The sequence below is a fragment of the Abrus precatorius genome, unplaced genomic scaffold, assembly GCF_003935025.1.
Source record: "Abrus precatorius isolate BTA unplaced genomic scaffold, Abrus_2018 Scaffold9, whole genome shotgun sequence".
Taxonomy (NCBI): domain Eukaryota; kingdom Viridiplantae; phylum Streptophyta; class Magnoliopsida; order Fabales; family Fabaceae; genus Abrus; species Abrus precatorius.
Genome location: NW_020874439.1, coordinates 18,362,470 through 18,379,684, shown reverse-complemented (window position 1 = coordinate 18,379,684; position 17,215 = coordinate 18,362,470). Strand labels below are relative to the sequence as shown.

Below are 17,215 nucleotides of genomic sequence, written 5' to 3'. Positions count from 1 at the left end.
ACAAATTCTCTACTTGCTTCTTGACCTCTGCCAACTCCACTAGTGACATCCGGTAAAGTGCCACAAAAATCAGACTTGCTCCCGGAATAAGGTCAATAGCAAACTCTATCTCCCTCTCAGGCGGTAGCTCAGAAACATCTTCGGGAAAAACCTCCAAGAAATTCCTCACCACCGGAATATACTCCAGCTCCACCACACTTTTGGTTTCCATTGAGAACATAACCATGAAAGCCTTGGTGTTTACTGTGTTCTCTTACGCTCCCTGGCTCATAAGCCTTGGAACCTTTGCCATTGTCGCACCGAAGATCAAAGTCTTCTCCCTACAGTCTAGCAGCACATGGTTGGCAGCAAGCCAATCCATTCCCAGAATAACATACAATTGAGAAAGAGGTAAACAAATCAAGTCCACCTCAAACTCCCTATCGTGTACCATCATTGCACACCCCAAACACACTCATGACGTCACAACCGGCTTACTCGTAGGGGTAGTCACCACAATATTGCCCGACAATTCAGTCACATACAAATTCAGATTCTTCACACAGTCCACAGATTTAAAGGAGTACGTAGCACCCGAATCAAACAGCACATCAAGCAATCGACCCTTAATAATGCATTTACCTTGGATCAACTCTTCTGACTGTGAAACCTCTGCCCCACTCATAGCAAAGAATTTACTAAGAATGCTCAGCTTTTGTCCCGTACTCGGCCCCGTACTTCCTCTTGATTCTGGCCTCTCAGCTGTACTTGTACTGCCTCCCCTCTTGGCGGCCCATCACTCATTGGCAACATGCCCCAACTTCCCATAGTTGCTACAAGTTATCCTCGGCTGTGGTAGTCCTTTATCATGTATGGCCCTCCACACCTAAAGCACTTGAGCGACCTTCTAAAAGAACTTGATCCTGAACCACTCCCACTACTCTTCTCCTGAGATGAACTCCCTCGAGACTGAGAGCTGTTCGAACCCGAGTACGGTTCCCTTGAGAACCTAGGGGGTCTTCTATCTTGCCTTACTGGGCCGGCTCCCCTAGTGTCCACTGTCTTCCCCCTCGAGTTGGCTTCAAAGATCCTGCTCTTGCTCACCAGAGTGGGCAAGTCTGTTAGTTGAAACACACTGATTGCAGCCCGGATGTCTGGCCTCAATCCATGCTCAAACTGAGCATACAGATCCTCCTCTCCATCACCATGCTGATAATGAGGCCAGTACTTCATCAGCTCTTGGAACTTAGCCGCATACTCCCCCACAGTCATGTTTCCCTGCTTCAACTCAAGGAACTCCCTAGCTTTTTGCTTCTTTAGGTCTCGGGGAAAGTAGTTTCCCAAGAAGATGGTCTTGAATGCTTCCCACTGAACATAGCCATCTTCTTGTGGCAAGGTCTGACTGGCAAACCTCCACCAGTCCTTAGCCTCCCCACACAGCAAATAAGTGGCATAGGCAATCTTGTTCTCCTCACGGCACCCCATTGCATTGAAGATCTTTTCCACATCAGCCACCCACCTCTGGGCTCCTTTGGGGTTGAATCCACCCTCAAACTTTGGAGGATCATGCCTAGTGAAGGTAGATAACCCTCTATACTCAGCTGACTCTCCGCCTTGATTATGCACTATGGCTTCCAGAATCTGAGCCATGCATTCTATGAGGTCATTGGTGCCTCTAGCTCCTCTACCTCTACTTCTACAAGACATATCTAAGCTACACAATTTAACAGTCACAGTCCAGCATATCAAATCAACAATACATTTATAATTCAGGCAAACAAAACAATCAACACTTATCTTGGATGCTTCAGCCTGATACCCAGTTCAGTTTGGATGAACTGCTCTGATACCAAAATTGTAACACCTTAAATTTAATTTTCCAATAAATAAGAAATTTCGCAAATTTTTGAAATAATAAAATTTTCATTTTAATTCAAGTTTCATCAACCATTTCAAATAAAGAAAGGGGTTACAAATTATATCAAACAGTTGTTATAGGACTTATTGTCATACAACAGTTTTTCAAAATAATATTCTAAGTCCTATAATAGTTTCATCCACCCCTTCACTGAGTCCGGTGCTGATCGTCTTGATTACCTGAAAAATGAATGTAAGGGTACTCTACACTACCCAAAACACACAATAAAAGTAGAGTCTTACCTCTAGAACATTCCAATACATTAAACAAACACAATTATAACAACATTTCACATCCATAAGTACAAAACACAAATCCATGCAAACGCATACCAGTCACACTCAATATAGTACTGTGATCATAGATTTATACCATGAATGGTCGCCGGTTACCCCCGCCTCACGGATACCACGTGAGCAGTCGCGGGTCGCTCAGCAAAGATAGCAGTCAGAGGTCTAGTCAGGAAGAGAGTGTGTGGCCCGTGGTGCACCCATTCCGCAGTCAGTGTCACCACTACTCACTCTTCCCCAAGGTATTTCTACCGTCCTCATCTACCACATCTCTAGTATATCGCTGAATCATTCATAGCACATTACAGAGGCACTACTACGCCCCAGTCACACACATTTCAATATACGACACATAGCTCACATTTAACAGTACACGACACTAGGCCCATATTTGTTCCACTATACGGCACTAGGCCCTCATTTCATTTTCACAGCACACACAGCACATAGCCCACAATTCATTCATGCCACACGGCCCTCGGGCCCACATTTTCACAATGTTCATTCAGATATACACATATGTATAAACAACACAAGTGCCCACATCACATATCTCAGCAATTTCCTACCCTCTACTCAGCCACATCACAATATCACACAAAATATCAGCAAATCGCACATAAAGGAGTAGGGTAGAGTCCCCCCTTACCTTGGATTGAAGATCCACATCTGAACTCAACTACGAAAATGCTCCCCACACGACTTTCGGCCTAAACAGATGGAAGAATTCCCTGAGAATCCCAAAAATCACCAAGAACAGAGAAAGGGAAGGAAAACGAAAACCCTAACCGTTTAAAACTCACCTCCAAGCATTCTCCACACAAATCTGAGCTCCAATCTTACTTCTGAACGGCTTTGTAGGCAATTAATCGGTGGAATAGGGCTTTAGGAATGAGAGGATCAAATGAATTTCGAAGGGAGAGGGAGAAATAACTCTCCCCGAACCCTAACCCCCTTTAAATCCATTTCTGATCGCGACACTCTCGTTACAGCGAGATATTCTCGCTGCAGTGACACGCCTTCTCGCTACAGCAAAAAAATCAGAGAAAACTGCACTATGGTTTTTGCGGAATCTCGCTACAGCAAGATTGCACCTAGAAATGCACCCCAAACTGTCTCTCTCTTGCTACAGCAAGACGTCTCTCGCTATAGCGAGAAAGTGACAGTTTCAGTCCTTCCTCCCAGGGCCCTCTCCCTGCAGCGAGAATAGCCCAGTATCTCGCCCTGTACTTAGGCACTTAGCCATTTCAGCCCAACTAGTCATGCATACACACACACACACACACAGATATATACACATACATATTCACAACATATATTTAAAAAAATACACACATGAATATACATTTAGATTTATATAATTATCAATAATTAATATTACAAAATTTGGGGCGTTACACTCGGGACCAAAAGTGGACTTTCCAGTGAGGATGTTTTGTATAAAGCCATGCGTGTGATCACTTTTCCCACCAAGAGTAATCCCACGCAAGCTTATATGTGGAAATTACATTGAGTGTGGTCACTTTCACCGCCAAAAGTGAGTGTTCCAGAGAAGTTTTGCTAGAGGAGAAGTTGCGGGTAACTACTTTCAGGACCAAAAGTGACCACACGCAAGCTTACTTATGAAATCATGCTGCGCATGGCTACTTTTAAGGGGCTTTTTTTCATTTTTCTTTTTCACACTCTTGGAGGGATAAAGAGAGTTTTAGGAGTGATTTTCAAGACTTAATCCTAGGATTTTCAATTCTTTTAATCTTTCTTCAATTTTCTTTGAATTTTCATTATGTTGTCTTTGTAATTTTGGATTTCATTCTCATGGAAGGCTGAAGATTAAGGATGATTTCTGGTGCAATTTACATTGATTCTTGAATTTTTTATGCATTAATAATTCAAATTCTTTCTTTGCATAGGTTTTACCTTCCTTAATTTTTTGAAACCTTAGTTTTGATATGAAAATGAATTGTTTGCTTAATTCAATTCATAATTTATTCTTAACAAAGGATTCATAATTCATTTTGCTTAATTCTGAATTAGATTCAAAATTTGGTTAATTCTAAGAATAAGAGATTAGGATTCATATAAGTTGCTTAGTCTTGTATGTGATGTTCAAGAATTAATTGATGCTTGATCTGTTAATTCGAATCTGTTAAAGGATTTAGGATCTGTTCATTTGTTAACTAATGATTGAATCAATTGTGGAATAGTTAGGGATTGATTTGCTTTGTTGAATTACTTTTCTAAATTTTGAATTCTTGTTTCTAATACTAAGAACTCTAAAAACCACAACCAATCTCCCTTGTTGTTGATCTTAAAATTCTGAATTTGTAATCGAATTCTTTGAGAAATTACTTTGGGTTAATTCAACCCTTACCACTCTAAGTTGTATTATTTGATTGAGTACAATCTCGATCAGTATGCTAAAGGAAAAACAAATACCTAAAGAATTTTAAGCTAAAGTTTTACTGTCGTGTATATCTTTAATTGGAGTCTAACAAAGAGCGTTTGTGACAAAATACTAGAAGTAGCCTAGAGCAAAAAGAAGCCTTCTATTCAACACCTCAAAGTTTTTAGGTGTATAACATATGCCCCAAAGAAGAAGCTCAATGATAAAGGAGAAAAATGTGTGTTCATTGGCTACTACATAAATGGACCTATAGACTCAATACTTGGGACTAGTCTCTGAAAAGCAAAAAGCAATAAAATGTGATTTCAAATGACTATATTAAGCAAAATGGACCTATAAACCCAATATTTAATAAACCAGAAACATCAAGCAGAACATAGAGGCAACAAAGATTACCAATTAGATTAGAGAATCATGTTGTGGATAATAATAATAATAATATGCATCTGATGAAGAAATAATGAATTTTGCTTTATTTTTAGACTATGAGCCAATGGTTTTAAAGAAGCTGCAAATGATTAAAATTGGAGAAAAGCCATAAATGTTGAGATTCATGCAATTGAGAAGAATGAAATATGGGAACTGATAGATTTTTTAGTAAATAAGAAGTCGATTGGAGTTAAATGAGTGTACAAAACAAAGTACAAATCAATGATGAAATTGATTATTAAAAGGGTACGAGTAGAAGTCAGGTATTGATTATTTTGAGATATATATATTTTTTTTGCAAGATTAGATAAAATTTGCATGATTTTATCTATCTCGACTCAAAATAGTTGGAAAAATTATCAAATTGATGCTAAACTTGCCTTCTTAAATGGGATTTTGGAAGAAGTGTATGTTTAGTAGCTTATAGTTATGTGATTAAAGGAAAAGACGATCAAGTTTATAGGTTAAAGAAAGCTTTATATGGCTTGAAGTAAACACCAAGAGTATGTGCAATAACATTGATTCTTATTTCATGCAGCATGGATTTCAAAAAATGTCCATTTGAGCATATTCTATACATTAAAGTTGTTGATTATGATGACATTAATATTGTGTTCCTTTATGTTAATGATTTAATCTTAATTAATAATAATCCAAATATTATTGCAAAATTCAAGAAGACTAAGGTTAGATGTTTTGAGATGACAAATTTGGGTTTTATATCCTATTTTTAGGGCATTGAATTCTATCAACAAAATGATGGAATCTTCATTTCTAAGAAGAGTATGTAACAAATAGATTGAAGAAATTTAAAATAGAAAGTTCAAAGCCAATCTTTATCCCAGCTGAAGAAAAGTTAAAGCTGGTAAGATAAGGTGATGAAAGAAAAGTTAATTCAATCTAGTACAAGAGCTTAATTGGAAGTCTTGGATATTTAACTGCCATTATACCAAACATTATGTTTGAAGTTGAATTACTTAGCAGATTCATAGAAGAGCTATGTGTTTGTCATTTTCAATGAGCTAAGAGAATTTTTAGATACACCAAAAGTGCTCTCACTGAATGATTTGTTCTATAATAATGGTAATGATGTGAAGCTTGTCGAATACACAAATAGTGATTGAGTAGAAGATATAGAGATAAGAAAAAGAACTTTAGAGTATATGTTTCATTTGGACATTTGAGCAATATCATGGTCCTTGAAGTAACAAGCAACAATTGCACTCTTAACAGTCAAGGTAAAATATTTAGTTGTAAGAAAATGTTCTACACAAGCAATATCGATGAGAAGAATGCTTGAAGTGATGCTTCAGATGAAAAATACTTTCATAATAATATTTTGTGATAACAAGTATGTAATTTCACTTTGTATAAATTCAATTTTTCAAGGATGATCCAAGCATATAGATATTCATTTTCACAAGATACAAGAGCTAGTAGTTGAGAACGAAGTTGTAATAAAGCATTGTCCCACTGAAAATTAAATTGTAGATATTTTCATAAAATTGTTGAAGGTTGAGATATTTTACACATTGAATACTTGAACGATACCAACTTAATTTAAGAGAGTCAATGTAGTTAAATAAATCAAGCTAGTAGTTATTATTATTGTTACTGCATCACCTCATGATGGTAAAAGTTTACTGCATTGTCTTCTTGATGTGTGTAGAAGATTTGAAATGCCAAAGATTACAACTAAGTAAATCAAGATATAGCTAAAGTTTTCTTGTGCTGCCTCTACTAGACTTTTCTTAGAATATTAAGTATAATATTTTATAGTATGAAATTTATCTATTTTGAACATCTATATATTGTGCATTTGGATCAAGTTTTTTAGTGTATGAATATTAAAGAAAGATATTTCCTCTTCCATTATGTGTAGTTTGTGAGTTTTATTTAGTATAATAATGTCCCATTGATATCAAGCTCTACAATAATTTTTTGTCCAATGTTAAAGGCATAGATTGTCGAAGTTCTTAAAGTTGCTAATGATTTATCTTTTACGAATTTGAATATAATATTTAGTTTTAACTTATCTAATTTTTGTTTTTGTTAGTAGAAATAGAAACAAATTTTGTTTATGCTAAAAGAGATAAAAACAAATATTATTTTCTCCAAAAGCAAAATTGTTATTAACAAATAAGACAAGTTGCATCTAACTTTAAAAAATGAGTTTGGAAACATAATAAAAAAAGAGAGGAGATTGGAAGAAGACTGGAGAAGAGATCAAAACTTCAAGTAAAGGAAAAAATTGAGGAAAAAAAAAATAAAACGAAGGTAAATGAATTAAAAAAAATTTAAACCATACTAAGTAACTTTCTCTTCTATACTAAACTAGTTAATACATAAATTTTATTCTCATTTGTGTTTGTCATTTTGCATTTACTATCAAGCTTTATTTTTTAATACCCACTTATAACATTTCAAGTACAATTAATAATAGAATTATAATGTCCTAGTTTGTAACTCCAAAATATAAGAATAAGTTGAAACAAAATATAAGAATAGCTTGAAAAATATAAAAAAAGAGAGGAAGAGAGGATGAGAAAAGAAAAACTCTAAGAACTTGCATGGACCAACTTTCATCCCCTTTGGAACCATGCTCTTTGTCTCTTTTCTCTCTCTTCCCCTCACCCTCTTTATTCTTTCTTAACATTCATCGCAAACTTCATCATCACTCAGCTATTGCTAGTTAGCGATGAGTGTTCATCCATCACGTCGTCAACAATACCAGAATCATCTCCTTCTTTCTTGCTCCCTCTCTTTCTTTCTCAATGTATGCGTGAGTTAATCTTATACACCATTTTCTTGTTCTAAAGATTACACTCATTCAAATACCTCTATTTTATCTCTAAAGAAAAATAACGATAATGATACACTTCACAACTTTATGATTAAATGAAATCTAAATTTTTCTTTTAAATAAAACAAAAATTGAAAGTCCACAAACCAATTGCGAAATAAGAAAAATATAAGGGAAGAAAAACTAACCATTTACTTTCACTAAGATTGGTTTGTATGTGTCACATACAGCTAATAATATCATTGTTTTTTTATTTGTAAACCTCAAACAACAAACCAGAACCCCCCCTTAAAAGAAGACTTGTGATGCAAGGTTATATATCAAACGTGAAATTCATGAGTCACGAAAAATTGCCCCAAACAAATGACCTAAATGTATAGTAGAATTTTAAGACAAGCATTCATTTATTCATTCATTTGTTAATAGTTTGACTATCACATGTCTAAGTGGTTTAAAGTAATCTGTCTTGTTTGAATATAAAAATAATTAATATAGTATTTTGATTCTTTAAAAATATTTTTAGCAAAAAAATTAACATTATTAAAAATAAGGTATCACTGACTCATGTGACTTTTCAAGTATTGAATATTTTTTAGATTTAATCCTAATTTAAATTTTATAATTAAAATTTATTATTTAATTTAATATTTTTATCTTTTTAATTTATTTTTATTTAATATAATAGAATATTTATTATTAATAATTAAAACATCTTTTAATTTATAAAATTTAAATAATTTAAAAATATATTTTTTAAAAATTATTAAATTTAATAATATTCATGCATTGCACAAAATGACACATACTATTTATTAAAATAGATGAAAAAAAGTTAAAATAAGTTGTTGGTTCTTAATAAAGATTATATTTATAATTAATTTCTAAAAAAATTATGTTAGAATTTAGTTTGTAATAAACTTAGTGGCTAAAAAAATTATTTTGTTAACTTATATTTATTTGATAAAATAAATTAAAAGTTGTAACTTTATAGTTTGTAGCTGTGAAGCTAGCTGAACAACGTAAACTTGTAAATAAAAATTTATAGTTGTATAAGTAACTTATTAAATTAAAATTGTTTGACAAATTATTTATACAATTAATTGATTTATATTAAAAAAGACTTAAAAGAACATGTAATTTTATATTAATATAATATTGAAATTAGATATAATTGAGTAAGAATGAAAATGCACTGAATCATTATCCTTTAAAGATTTACGACTTAGAAAATGTAAAGTTAATTATTTAAAAAATCAACAATTTAATAGTAAATATCAATATAATGAATGTATTTTACTATAAAATATATTTAAATATAAGATATTTCAACTACAATGAATGTAAGAGAACAAATATGTAACAAAAAAATGGAATAAAATTAATGTAAATTTTAATTGTGTGAATAACAAGTATTTTTCTTTTAAGAAAAGAAGAGTAAAAATGAGAATAAAAATATTAATAGCTAATATTAAGTTACATATTTACATAATTTTAGAAATAATTTACATTTTAAATTTATCCTAAATCTTTAATTATTTAAAAAAACTTTAATTGAATGTAAAGAATATTAAGAAAAATTTAATCATAACAATTAAAAAAATTAAAAGACAACACTTGTAAAAGGTCAACTGCGAAGTGGGCCTCTCCAAGATTCAGTTTCTTTGTTCGTGGAGAGAGAAGAGAGTTGTGTGCCACTAGGGTTTCCTTAATCTTAAACTCTCTTGCGGCGCTGAAGTGCTGGAAGTCTTGCAAATGAAGGGTCTTGCCATATCATGACATAGCTATGGACCAACCAAATCCAAAAAAATGATCTACCAAGGAGATCAACTTGATGGTACGCAGTACAAAGAAAGTCAAATGGACCTGGAATCAAGTTTAGAGGACCAAATCTCTTGTATTCAAGAAGATAGTGTCATTGTGAGCCCTACGAATGAGGTGTATTCTATACCTAAATCTCCTAGATGCATGTTTTACAAGGATAAAGTCCTATCTGCAAATAAAATAGATTTGTTTTTGAATGACGAGGAAATTATTAAATCAGTGATGGAGGATCTAAATATTTCTTTGAAAAATGAAGAAACTGATTTCAATAAAAGTGACGAAGATATTAAGACTCAAAACCTATGTCCAAAACTCGAGATCTCCCTGGAGGACTATGAATTATGGTGTAATCAGTGAAAACTAACCCTAATCGTCAAGTTATTAGGTAAGTTGATAAGTTTTAATTTTTTGAACCAAAAACTGAACAATATTTAGGAGAAAATGGGCATCTTAATGTTTTAGACTTGAATAACGATTTCTTTCTGGTCAAATTTGAAAATCTTGAAGATTATAAAACAGTTTTATTTAAGCCTGTTGTTAAACCGCTTCCGTTATATGGCCTTTTTACATGGCGGCCGTTACATGTATGGCAATAACGATGGCCATGGCAGAAAACCTAAAAAAATAGCGGATTCGGTGATTTGGGCCCAAACTCGACCCAATCAAAGGGTGACCCGTGCAGAAAACTTAGGTAAGTTCTCTTTTTCGTCACTCAAAACTTTACTCCCTCATCTCAGATCTCTCTCTTCTCTAATCCCTCTCATCTCTATTTGTCTCCAACTTATTTCTATCGTCATCTTCTTCGATTTCTCTTTGTCTTCTCTTACGTAGATTTGAACTTGTCTCAGATCTCTCTCTTCTTTGACCTATTATATGTTCTACTTGCGGCCGCCATTCTGTTCTCTATCTCCAGCGACCTCAACCTCAATTTCCAGCGACTGGTCCTCCATCTCCGGTGACTTCAACTTTTATTTCCAGCAACTAGTCTTTCAAACGAGGGAAGGGAGCCACCCCAAACCAAAGACAGAAACAGCCGACTAAAAGAGAGAGGGAGATGGATATTAGAGAAGATACCTCGAACAGAAGTGGAGAAAGAAAAAAGGGATAGGAAAGTAGTGTGATAAGACTATTTTACCCTTAAAAAAACTTAAAACATAGGGCAAGAAGGAAAATCTAAATTTTTTTAAAAAGTAAAAGTCTTTTTAGTGTTATAAAACTCTGAAAACTGTGGAAAAGAAAAGAAAAGTAAACATTTAAATTGGAACCCTAACAAAAATAGCAGAAGAAAAGATAAATAAAAAAGAGATAACATAACAAAAAATTTGAAAATGTTTATTTTGTATTGAATTATCGGTGAAGCTACATGTATTTTGAGTTAATTTTGTTTTATAAAATTTTTATTACTTATATATAACATTTTTTATATATTTATTATAGTCGCCATAATTCTGCCATAATCTGCCATGACGGCCACCATAATTTTATGGTAGTTTTTTAGGTTTTTATCATGACCCGTCATCCGCCATTGATAACATTGACCTAAACCTAATGAGTATAACCTTAGGAAAATAGCAGCTTAGGTCAGAATCCTTGACCTCCCTCTAGAATTGTATAATTCTTTGGCAGGTTGAGGCCTGCTTAGGGACAATGCTTTAAATTGATCATCACATCTCTCTATTATCTAAGGGTAAGTTTGCTAGAATTTGCATAGAATTAGACCTAAATAAGAAATTAATTCCTTAATTTAAGGTTCTGGGACAAGAGTTTACAGTGGAATACGAAGGTTTGCATTTGATTTTTTTTTTCCAATGTGGTAAATATGAGCATAGGATAAAAAATTGCTTAGATAAGGTAGTATGTTGCCAAGATAAGCCTAACTAAGAATCCAACTCTTGCTCTCCTATGATGGTAAATGACGAGGAACCCCCTACATCTATAGGACAAACTGGGTTAGGTAGCCAGAATACCCATGAGACTAAGATATTAGAAGAATATGACAAATTTGGCCTATGGATACTTGCTAAGAAACCCCTAAGGAAAAAGCCTGGGACTCCTAGAACCCTAGGATCAGCTACCTATAATGGAAAGGGTAGAGAGTTCCCCTTAGTATCCCAATTTGAGGTATTGGGTAATCATGTTTATGATGAAGGGCAAAAATTGGCCCCTATTCATAATGTTTTAGAAGTTGAGTATAGTTTACTACACACTAAGGAAAAAGTAAATATGAAATTCTTAATACCAAGACTATAGCTAAAAGCCCTCTAGTTTCCAATCCTTCCTCCCTTAACTCAAAAAAAAGTAGTGGATCAAATTTCAAATTTAAGCATAACAAATCGGGAGATGATAGGAATGGGAATTTAACAGTTGATATGCAGTCTCCATGTTCTATGAAACAAAACAACTCAATCCCTAATGACCAAAATAATAAAAAAGTTTTCTCTCTAATGAATATTTTTCAATAAGAAATTATAAATAATATTGTTAAAGGTAGCTCCATCCAAGATTTATTGGGGGTGACTCTGAAAAGCCAATGGTTAAACCTTGATGATCCTGTTAGAATTCACTGATAGACCACCTGATAGGACCTGATATGGATATTGATTTGAGAAATAGTTTGCCTAAAAATTATTCCTCTATTCACTTTGGAAAATTGGATTCCAAGCCTGACCCGCTCTCAGTATCCTAGGGATACTAACTAATATTCTCCCTCTCCTTATGAATTGTCTCTTTTGGAATTGTGGGAGTGCTAGGGCTAGGACCTTTGCTATACTGACTAATGATCTTATTACTATGTATAATCTAGATCTTCTAGCCATTTTTGAACCTCGAGTTAGTATGGATAGAGCTGATAAAATCCTTACTAAAATCCACCTCAAAGGTGTTAAAAAAGTAGATGTTGTGGGTTTCTTAGGAAGTGTTTGGTGCCTCTGGAACCCTAATATAATTAAAGTTTCTGTTGTCTCTAAATCTAAATATATGATCCACTTGAAAATCTATAGCCATGGTTAGGTTGAGTGGTTCTTATCCTCCATTTATGCTAGTCCCCAAGAAAGTCTTAGGATTGATTATTGGACAAACTTAGGAGTTTTAGCCAATCCATTTTTAGCCTCTGGTGTCTTCTTCACTGTGAATTGCAGGACTTGGGCTTTAAAGGAAGCCTTTTTACCTAGCCAGAGGCAATATTAAAGAAAGAATGATAGGGTTGTAGTGAATGAGGGTTGGAGGAATTGTTTTCAGCATAGCTTTGTAATTCATCTTCCTTTGCTGAAATCTGACAATATGGGTTTCTGGCTCAAAGTCAGGAATAGGAGCATATCCTATATCCATAATAAACCTTTCAAATTCTTTACTCCTTGGATTTCACACCCTAATTTCCATACTTAAGTTAAAAACTCCTGGTCCAGAGGTTCAAAACTAACATCTCTGACTAGAATAAATTTAGCTTTGGTAATATTTTCAATAAAAAGAGGTGTCTCCTAAATAGAATTGAGGGAATTTCGTGCAAAAATTTTAATAAGAACAATCCTTTCCTTAATAAGTTAATGATCTCCCTCTGGAAAGAGTACCACCACACCCTTGACTAGGAGGAATCCTATTGGTACCATCAATATAAAGCTAGGTGGCTAAATCTTGGGGATAGGAATACCAAATTTTTCCACTCTGCTGCAGTGATTAGAAGACAAAAGAATACTATTGAAGCCTTGAAAGATGACTCAGGGACTTGGAATATGATCCCATTAAACTCCAAACCCTGGCCCTTAACTATTTTCAAGACCTTTTATTTTGACCTTTCTCCCAATGCCTCTGGCTTGGTAACCCTTAGTTCTTTTCCCTCCTTTTGGACTCTGATAGGCTTAGGCTCTCTACCAACATTCCCATGAAGAGGTCAAATCCTTTTTGTTTAGTATTGAGAACTTTAAGTCCCCTTGCCCAGATGGCTTACATGCCTTATTTTTCAAAATCACTAGGAATTTTTGGCTCCCTTCATCTTATAGTTTGTACTGGAAATTTTTAGAGACCTTACTAAAATCTCAGTTGTTAATGAAACAGGAATCACCCTCATTCCTAAAATTGATAGCCCTAATACTATTAAAAATTTTAGACCCATTTCCTTTTGCAATGTTAGTTACAAAATTCCTACTAAATTGATTGCTAATAGGTTAAGAGAGTCCCTTCTCAATCTCATATCAGCTAATCAGTCCAGCTTTATCACTAGAAGACATGAAATTGATAATGCTCTAGTCCTCCAAGAACTTATTCACTATTTTCATACTTTGAAATGTAGGAATAGCTTTATGATTATTAAAATAGATTTAGAGAAAGCTTATGATCGGCTGAGATGGAACTTTGTCACTGAAGCTCTTCAACAGATTGGGATTGCTTCTCATCTTGTTAGTCTTAGCTCTCACTGTATTTCAACTCCTTCTATGCATATTAATTGGAATAATGGTGTAACCAAGTCCTTCAAACCCACTAGGGGACTTAGGCAAGGGGAGCCTTTATCTCCTTATATTTTTGTTCTCTATATTGAGAGATTAGCTCACATGATTCAGGATAGAGTTTTGAGTGGTGATTGGACTCCTTTCAATTTTAGTACCCAAGGTCCCAAGGTTTCTCACTTATTTTATATTGATGACCTCATCCTGGTTGCTAAAGTTGATGTTAATCAGGCTATGGTTATTAAGAATGTCCTTGGAATTTTGGATGCCTCAAGTCTTAAAATTAATTCCAGCAAATCATCCATGGTTTTCTCAAAAAAGTCTGACCCCTCCCTTGTGCAGTCTATCTTTGATGTTTAAACTTTAGTATTTCTGGTCAGATTAGGAGCTATTTAGGCATTCTCATTCATCACACCAAACTCTTTAGGAGAAACTTTTCTTTCCTTGTAGATAAAATTAGGCAGAAGATCTCTCTTTGGAAGATGAATTCCCTTTCCTTTGCTAGCAGGATGACTTTGGCCCAATCTAGCCTGATGAGCATTCCCTCATATGTCATGCAGACTACCTTGATCCCCCTCTCTGTCTACAATGAGATCAACAGCCTCTATAAAAAGTTTATTTGGGGCTCTTTGAGTGGGAAAAAAATGTAATTTGATTAGCTGGCAGAAGATATTTAAACCTAAGGCTGAGAAGGGCTAGGCTTTAGGGATCTTGTGCTACTTAATAAGGCTTCCTTGATGAAGCTTTGTTGGAGACTGGTTTTTTCCCTGACCTCTTTGTGGGCCTAAATTCTTAGCAAAAAATACAGATTTACTCTGGCCCAATCCCCTAGCTTAAAAATTGGTCAATCTGCTTCCTATCTTTGGAAAAGTTTATCTTTTGTTTGGCCTCACTTTTCTCAAGGTCTGGGTTGGCATGTGAAGGATGGCATGTCTGCCAAATTTTGGATAGACAAGTGGCTACTTGAGGTCAGTAATCTTGCTTAATACTTAACGTACCCTGTCTTTGAATTAGACTTAAATTCCCCTGTTATTTTATTTTCTAATAATGGTGATTAGGATTGGCCCAAAATTCGGGATGCCTTCCTATTAACATGTGTAATGTCATAGGTCAAGGCAGTCCCCCTATTATTTTTAGTGGTTCTAATAAGGTGTTCTGGTCCTTGACTAATAATGGAAAATTTTCCATCAAATCTGCTTATCAATTACTCTCATCCTCCCCTAATACTCCTTCCACTGGTAATAACATTTTCACCTTTGTTTGGAACTGGAAAGGCCCTCCTAAAATTACCTTTTTGCTTTGGAAAATTGCTCATGGGAGACTTCTCACTAATGAGGAGAAGTTTAGGAGAAATATGACTACCTCCTTAGTTTGTCCTAGGTGTAGAGATACTGTTGAGACTGTTATCCATGTGTTAAGGGACTGTGTTTTTACTCAAGATGTCTAGGAACATTTAAATTTTTTCCAATCAATGGGTGCCTTTTTTTCAGCCTGGGCCTTTTTGAGTGGTTAAGACTGAACCTTGCTAAATCATCCCTAAGTTATTTTCAAAATTGGAATTGTATTTTTGGATATGTGGTTTGGCTCCTCTGATCTAGCAGGAAAGCTTTCATTTTTTTCAAATAATTCTGCTCAGCCTAGGGAGATTATTTGCAGAGTTTTAAATGAGACTAATTATTTTTCTTATTGTTGCATGTCTAATTCCAGATCTATTCCAAAATTGGTTGTTGACCCTAGATGCTTTAAATGGTGTCCCCCTCTAGCTGGCCAATTCAAGATGAACATTGATGGGGTAGTTGCTATTTCTAGATCAAAAAACTCTGCCTGTGGAGGCCTTCTTTGCGGTGATCAAGGGTAGTTGATTTCTGAGTTTTACAACAAGCTTAGTCTATGCTCTCCTCTCATTGCTGAGCTTTGGAGATTTCTCCTTGGTGTCCAACTGATGATTTCTCTGCATATCCACACAGTTTGGATTGAGAGTGATTCCATGGAAGCGGTTGGTCTTATTCTCCGCTTGCAGCTTCCTTCTCATCCCTTGTGGCCTCTCATAAATAGAATTAGGGATATCTTAAGTCTATTGATTTTGTTAAGATTAGGCATATCTATAAGACTAATAGATGTGCTAATGTTTTAGTCAAATTTAAATTTACAGAGCTAGCTTCTTATACTAGTTTATCTTATGCCCCTATTTTTCTCCTTTGAATCTGGGTGCTAGTGATTTTAGGCATCCTAGAATTATAGCTTGATCTTCTCTGTTGTTGGGTCCTTTGACCCTATTTACTATTACAAAAAAGATAAAAGACTTAATTCAAGTTAAAAAAATCTCATATCAGAAAAGGTATTTGACAAGACATTTAAGTTAAGTAAACTCTTATTTTAATAATTAAAAAATTTGTTTAACAAAAGTAATTTTATTTAGTAGGATAAATATGTATTTGTTAATATTTTTTTAATGTTATTCTAATTACTGTTTTTTTAAATACGATTTTTTAGTCACATCTAAATAATATTTTTATTTTTATTATTTTTTAGTAATTTATTTTTTACGGCCACTTCAACATTTAAAACCTAATTATCTATACTTCTTTCACGTTCAAATTTTCAAAATCATTTTGTTATTAAAATATAAATAAATTATTAAAATTTATTTTTTACAATATAAAATCATAAAATAATAATATAAATTAATTCATATTACCTCATTTGATTTAATAAAAAATTAAATAAAAATAAAATTTTATAATTATTTAAAAAAATAAATTTACTAAATCTTAAATGCTAAACTAAAAATTAATACTGTTCTTATTTATTATTCTGTATTTATCAACCAGTTTACCAACTAATGTTACTATCATTATTAATTTAATAAATTAGCTTTTCAACTTTTAATCTTTCCAATTTCAACTTTTTAACTTTCAATTAATGTGTGCACTAATTTTACTGAACACAGAACAAATTTTACAAAATAAAAAAATAATAAATAAATAATGTGCACTCCCATTCACTCTCTCTCACAAATACAATGAGAAAATGCGAAAAACATGGGAGGGAAAAAAAATCTAAAAATGGAAAAAAGAAATTACAGAAAGAAATAGTAAAAAAGTCCATCATTGCTCTATCTTTCTTCTTTCG

At 33.8% G+C, this 17,215-nt stretch overlaps 1 protein-coding gene across 1 annotated transcript; it reads right to left on the bottom strand.

Annotated features, from left to right (window-relative positions):
• Window positions 1-819: 819 nt before the first annotated feature.
• LOC113850923 lies at window positions 820-10,594 on the bottom strand. The gene is made up of 2 exons (XM_027481437.1): window positions 10,527-10,594; window positions 820-1,693 (listed from the first exon to the last, which is right to left on the bottom strand). Exons 1-2 carry the CDS (start codon window positions 10,592-10,594, stop codon window positions 820-822), a joined length of 942 nt encoding a protein of 313 aa, XP_027337238.1.
• Between the last annotated feature and the right edge of the window lie 6,621 nt (window positions 10,595-17,215).

Coding starts and splice junctions, on each gene's coding strand:
- LOC113850923 (XM_027481437.1), bottom strand. CDS start 10,594: ATGGAGGACCAGTCGCTGGAAATTGAGGTTGAGGTCGCTGGAGATAGA. Junction 1,694..10,526: donor GAACAGAATGGCGGCCGCAA/GTAGAACATATA, acceptor TAAATTGTGTAG/CTTAGATATGTCTTGTAGAA.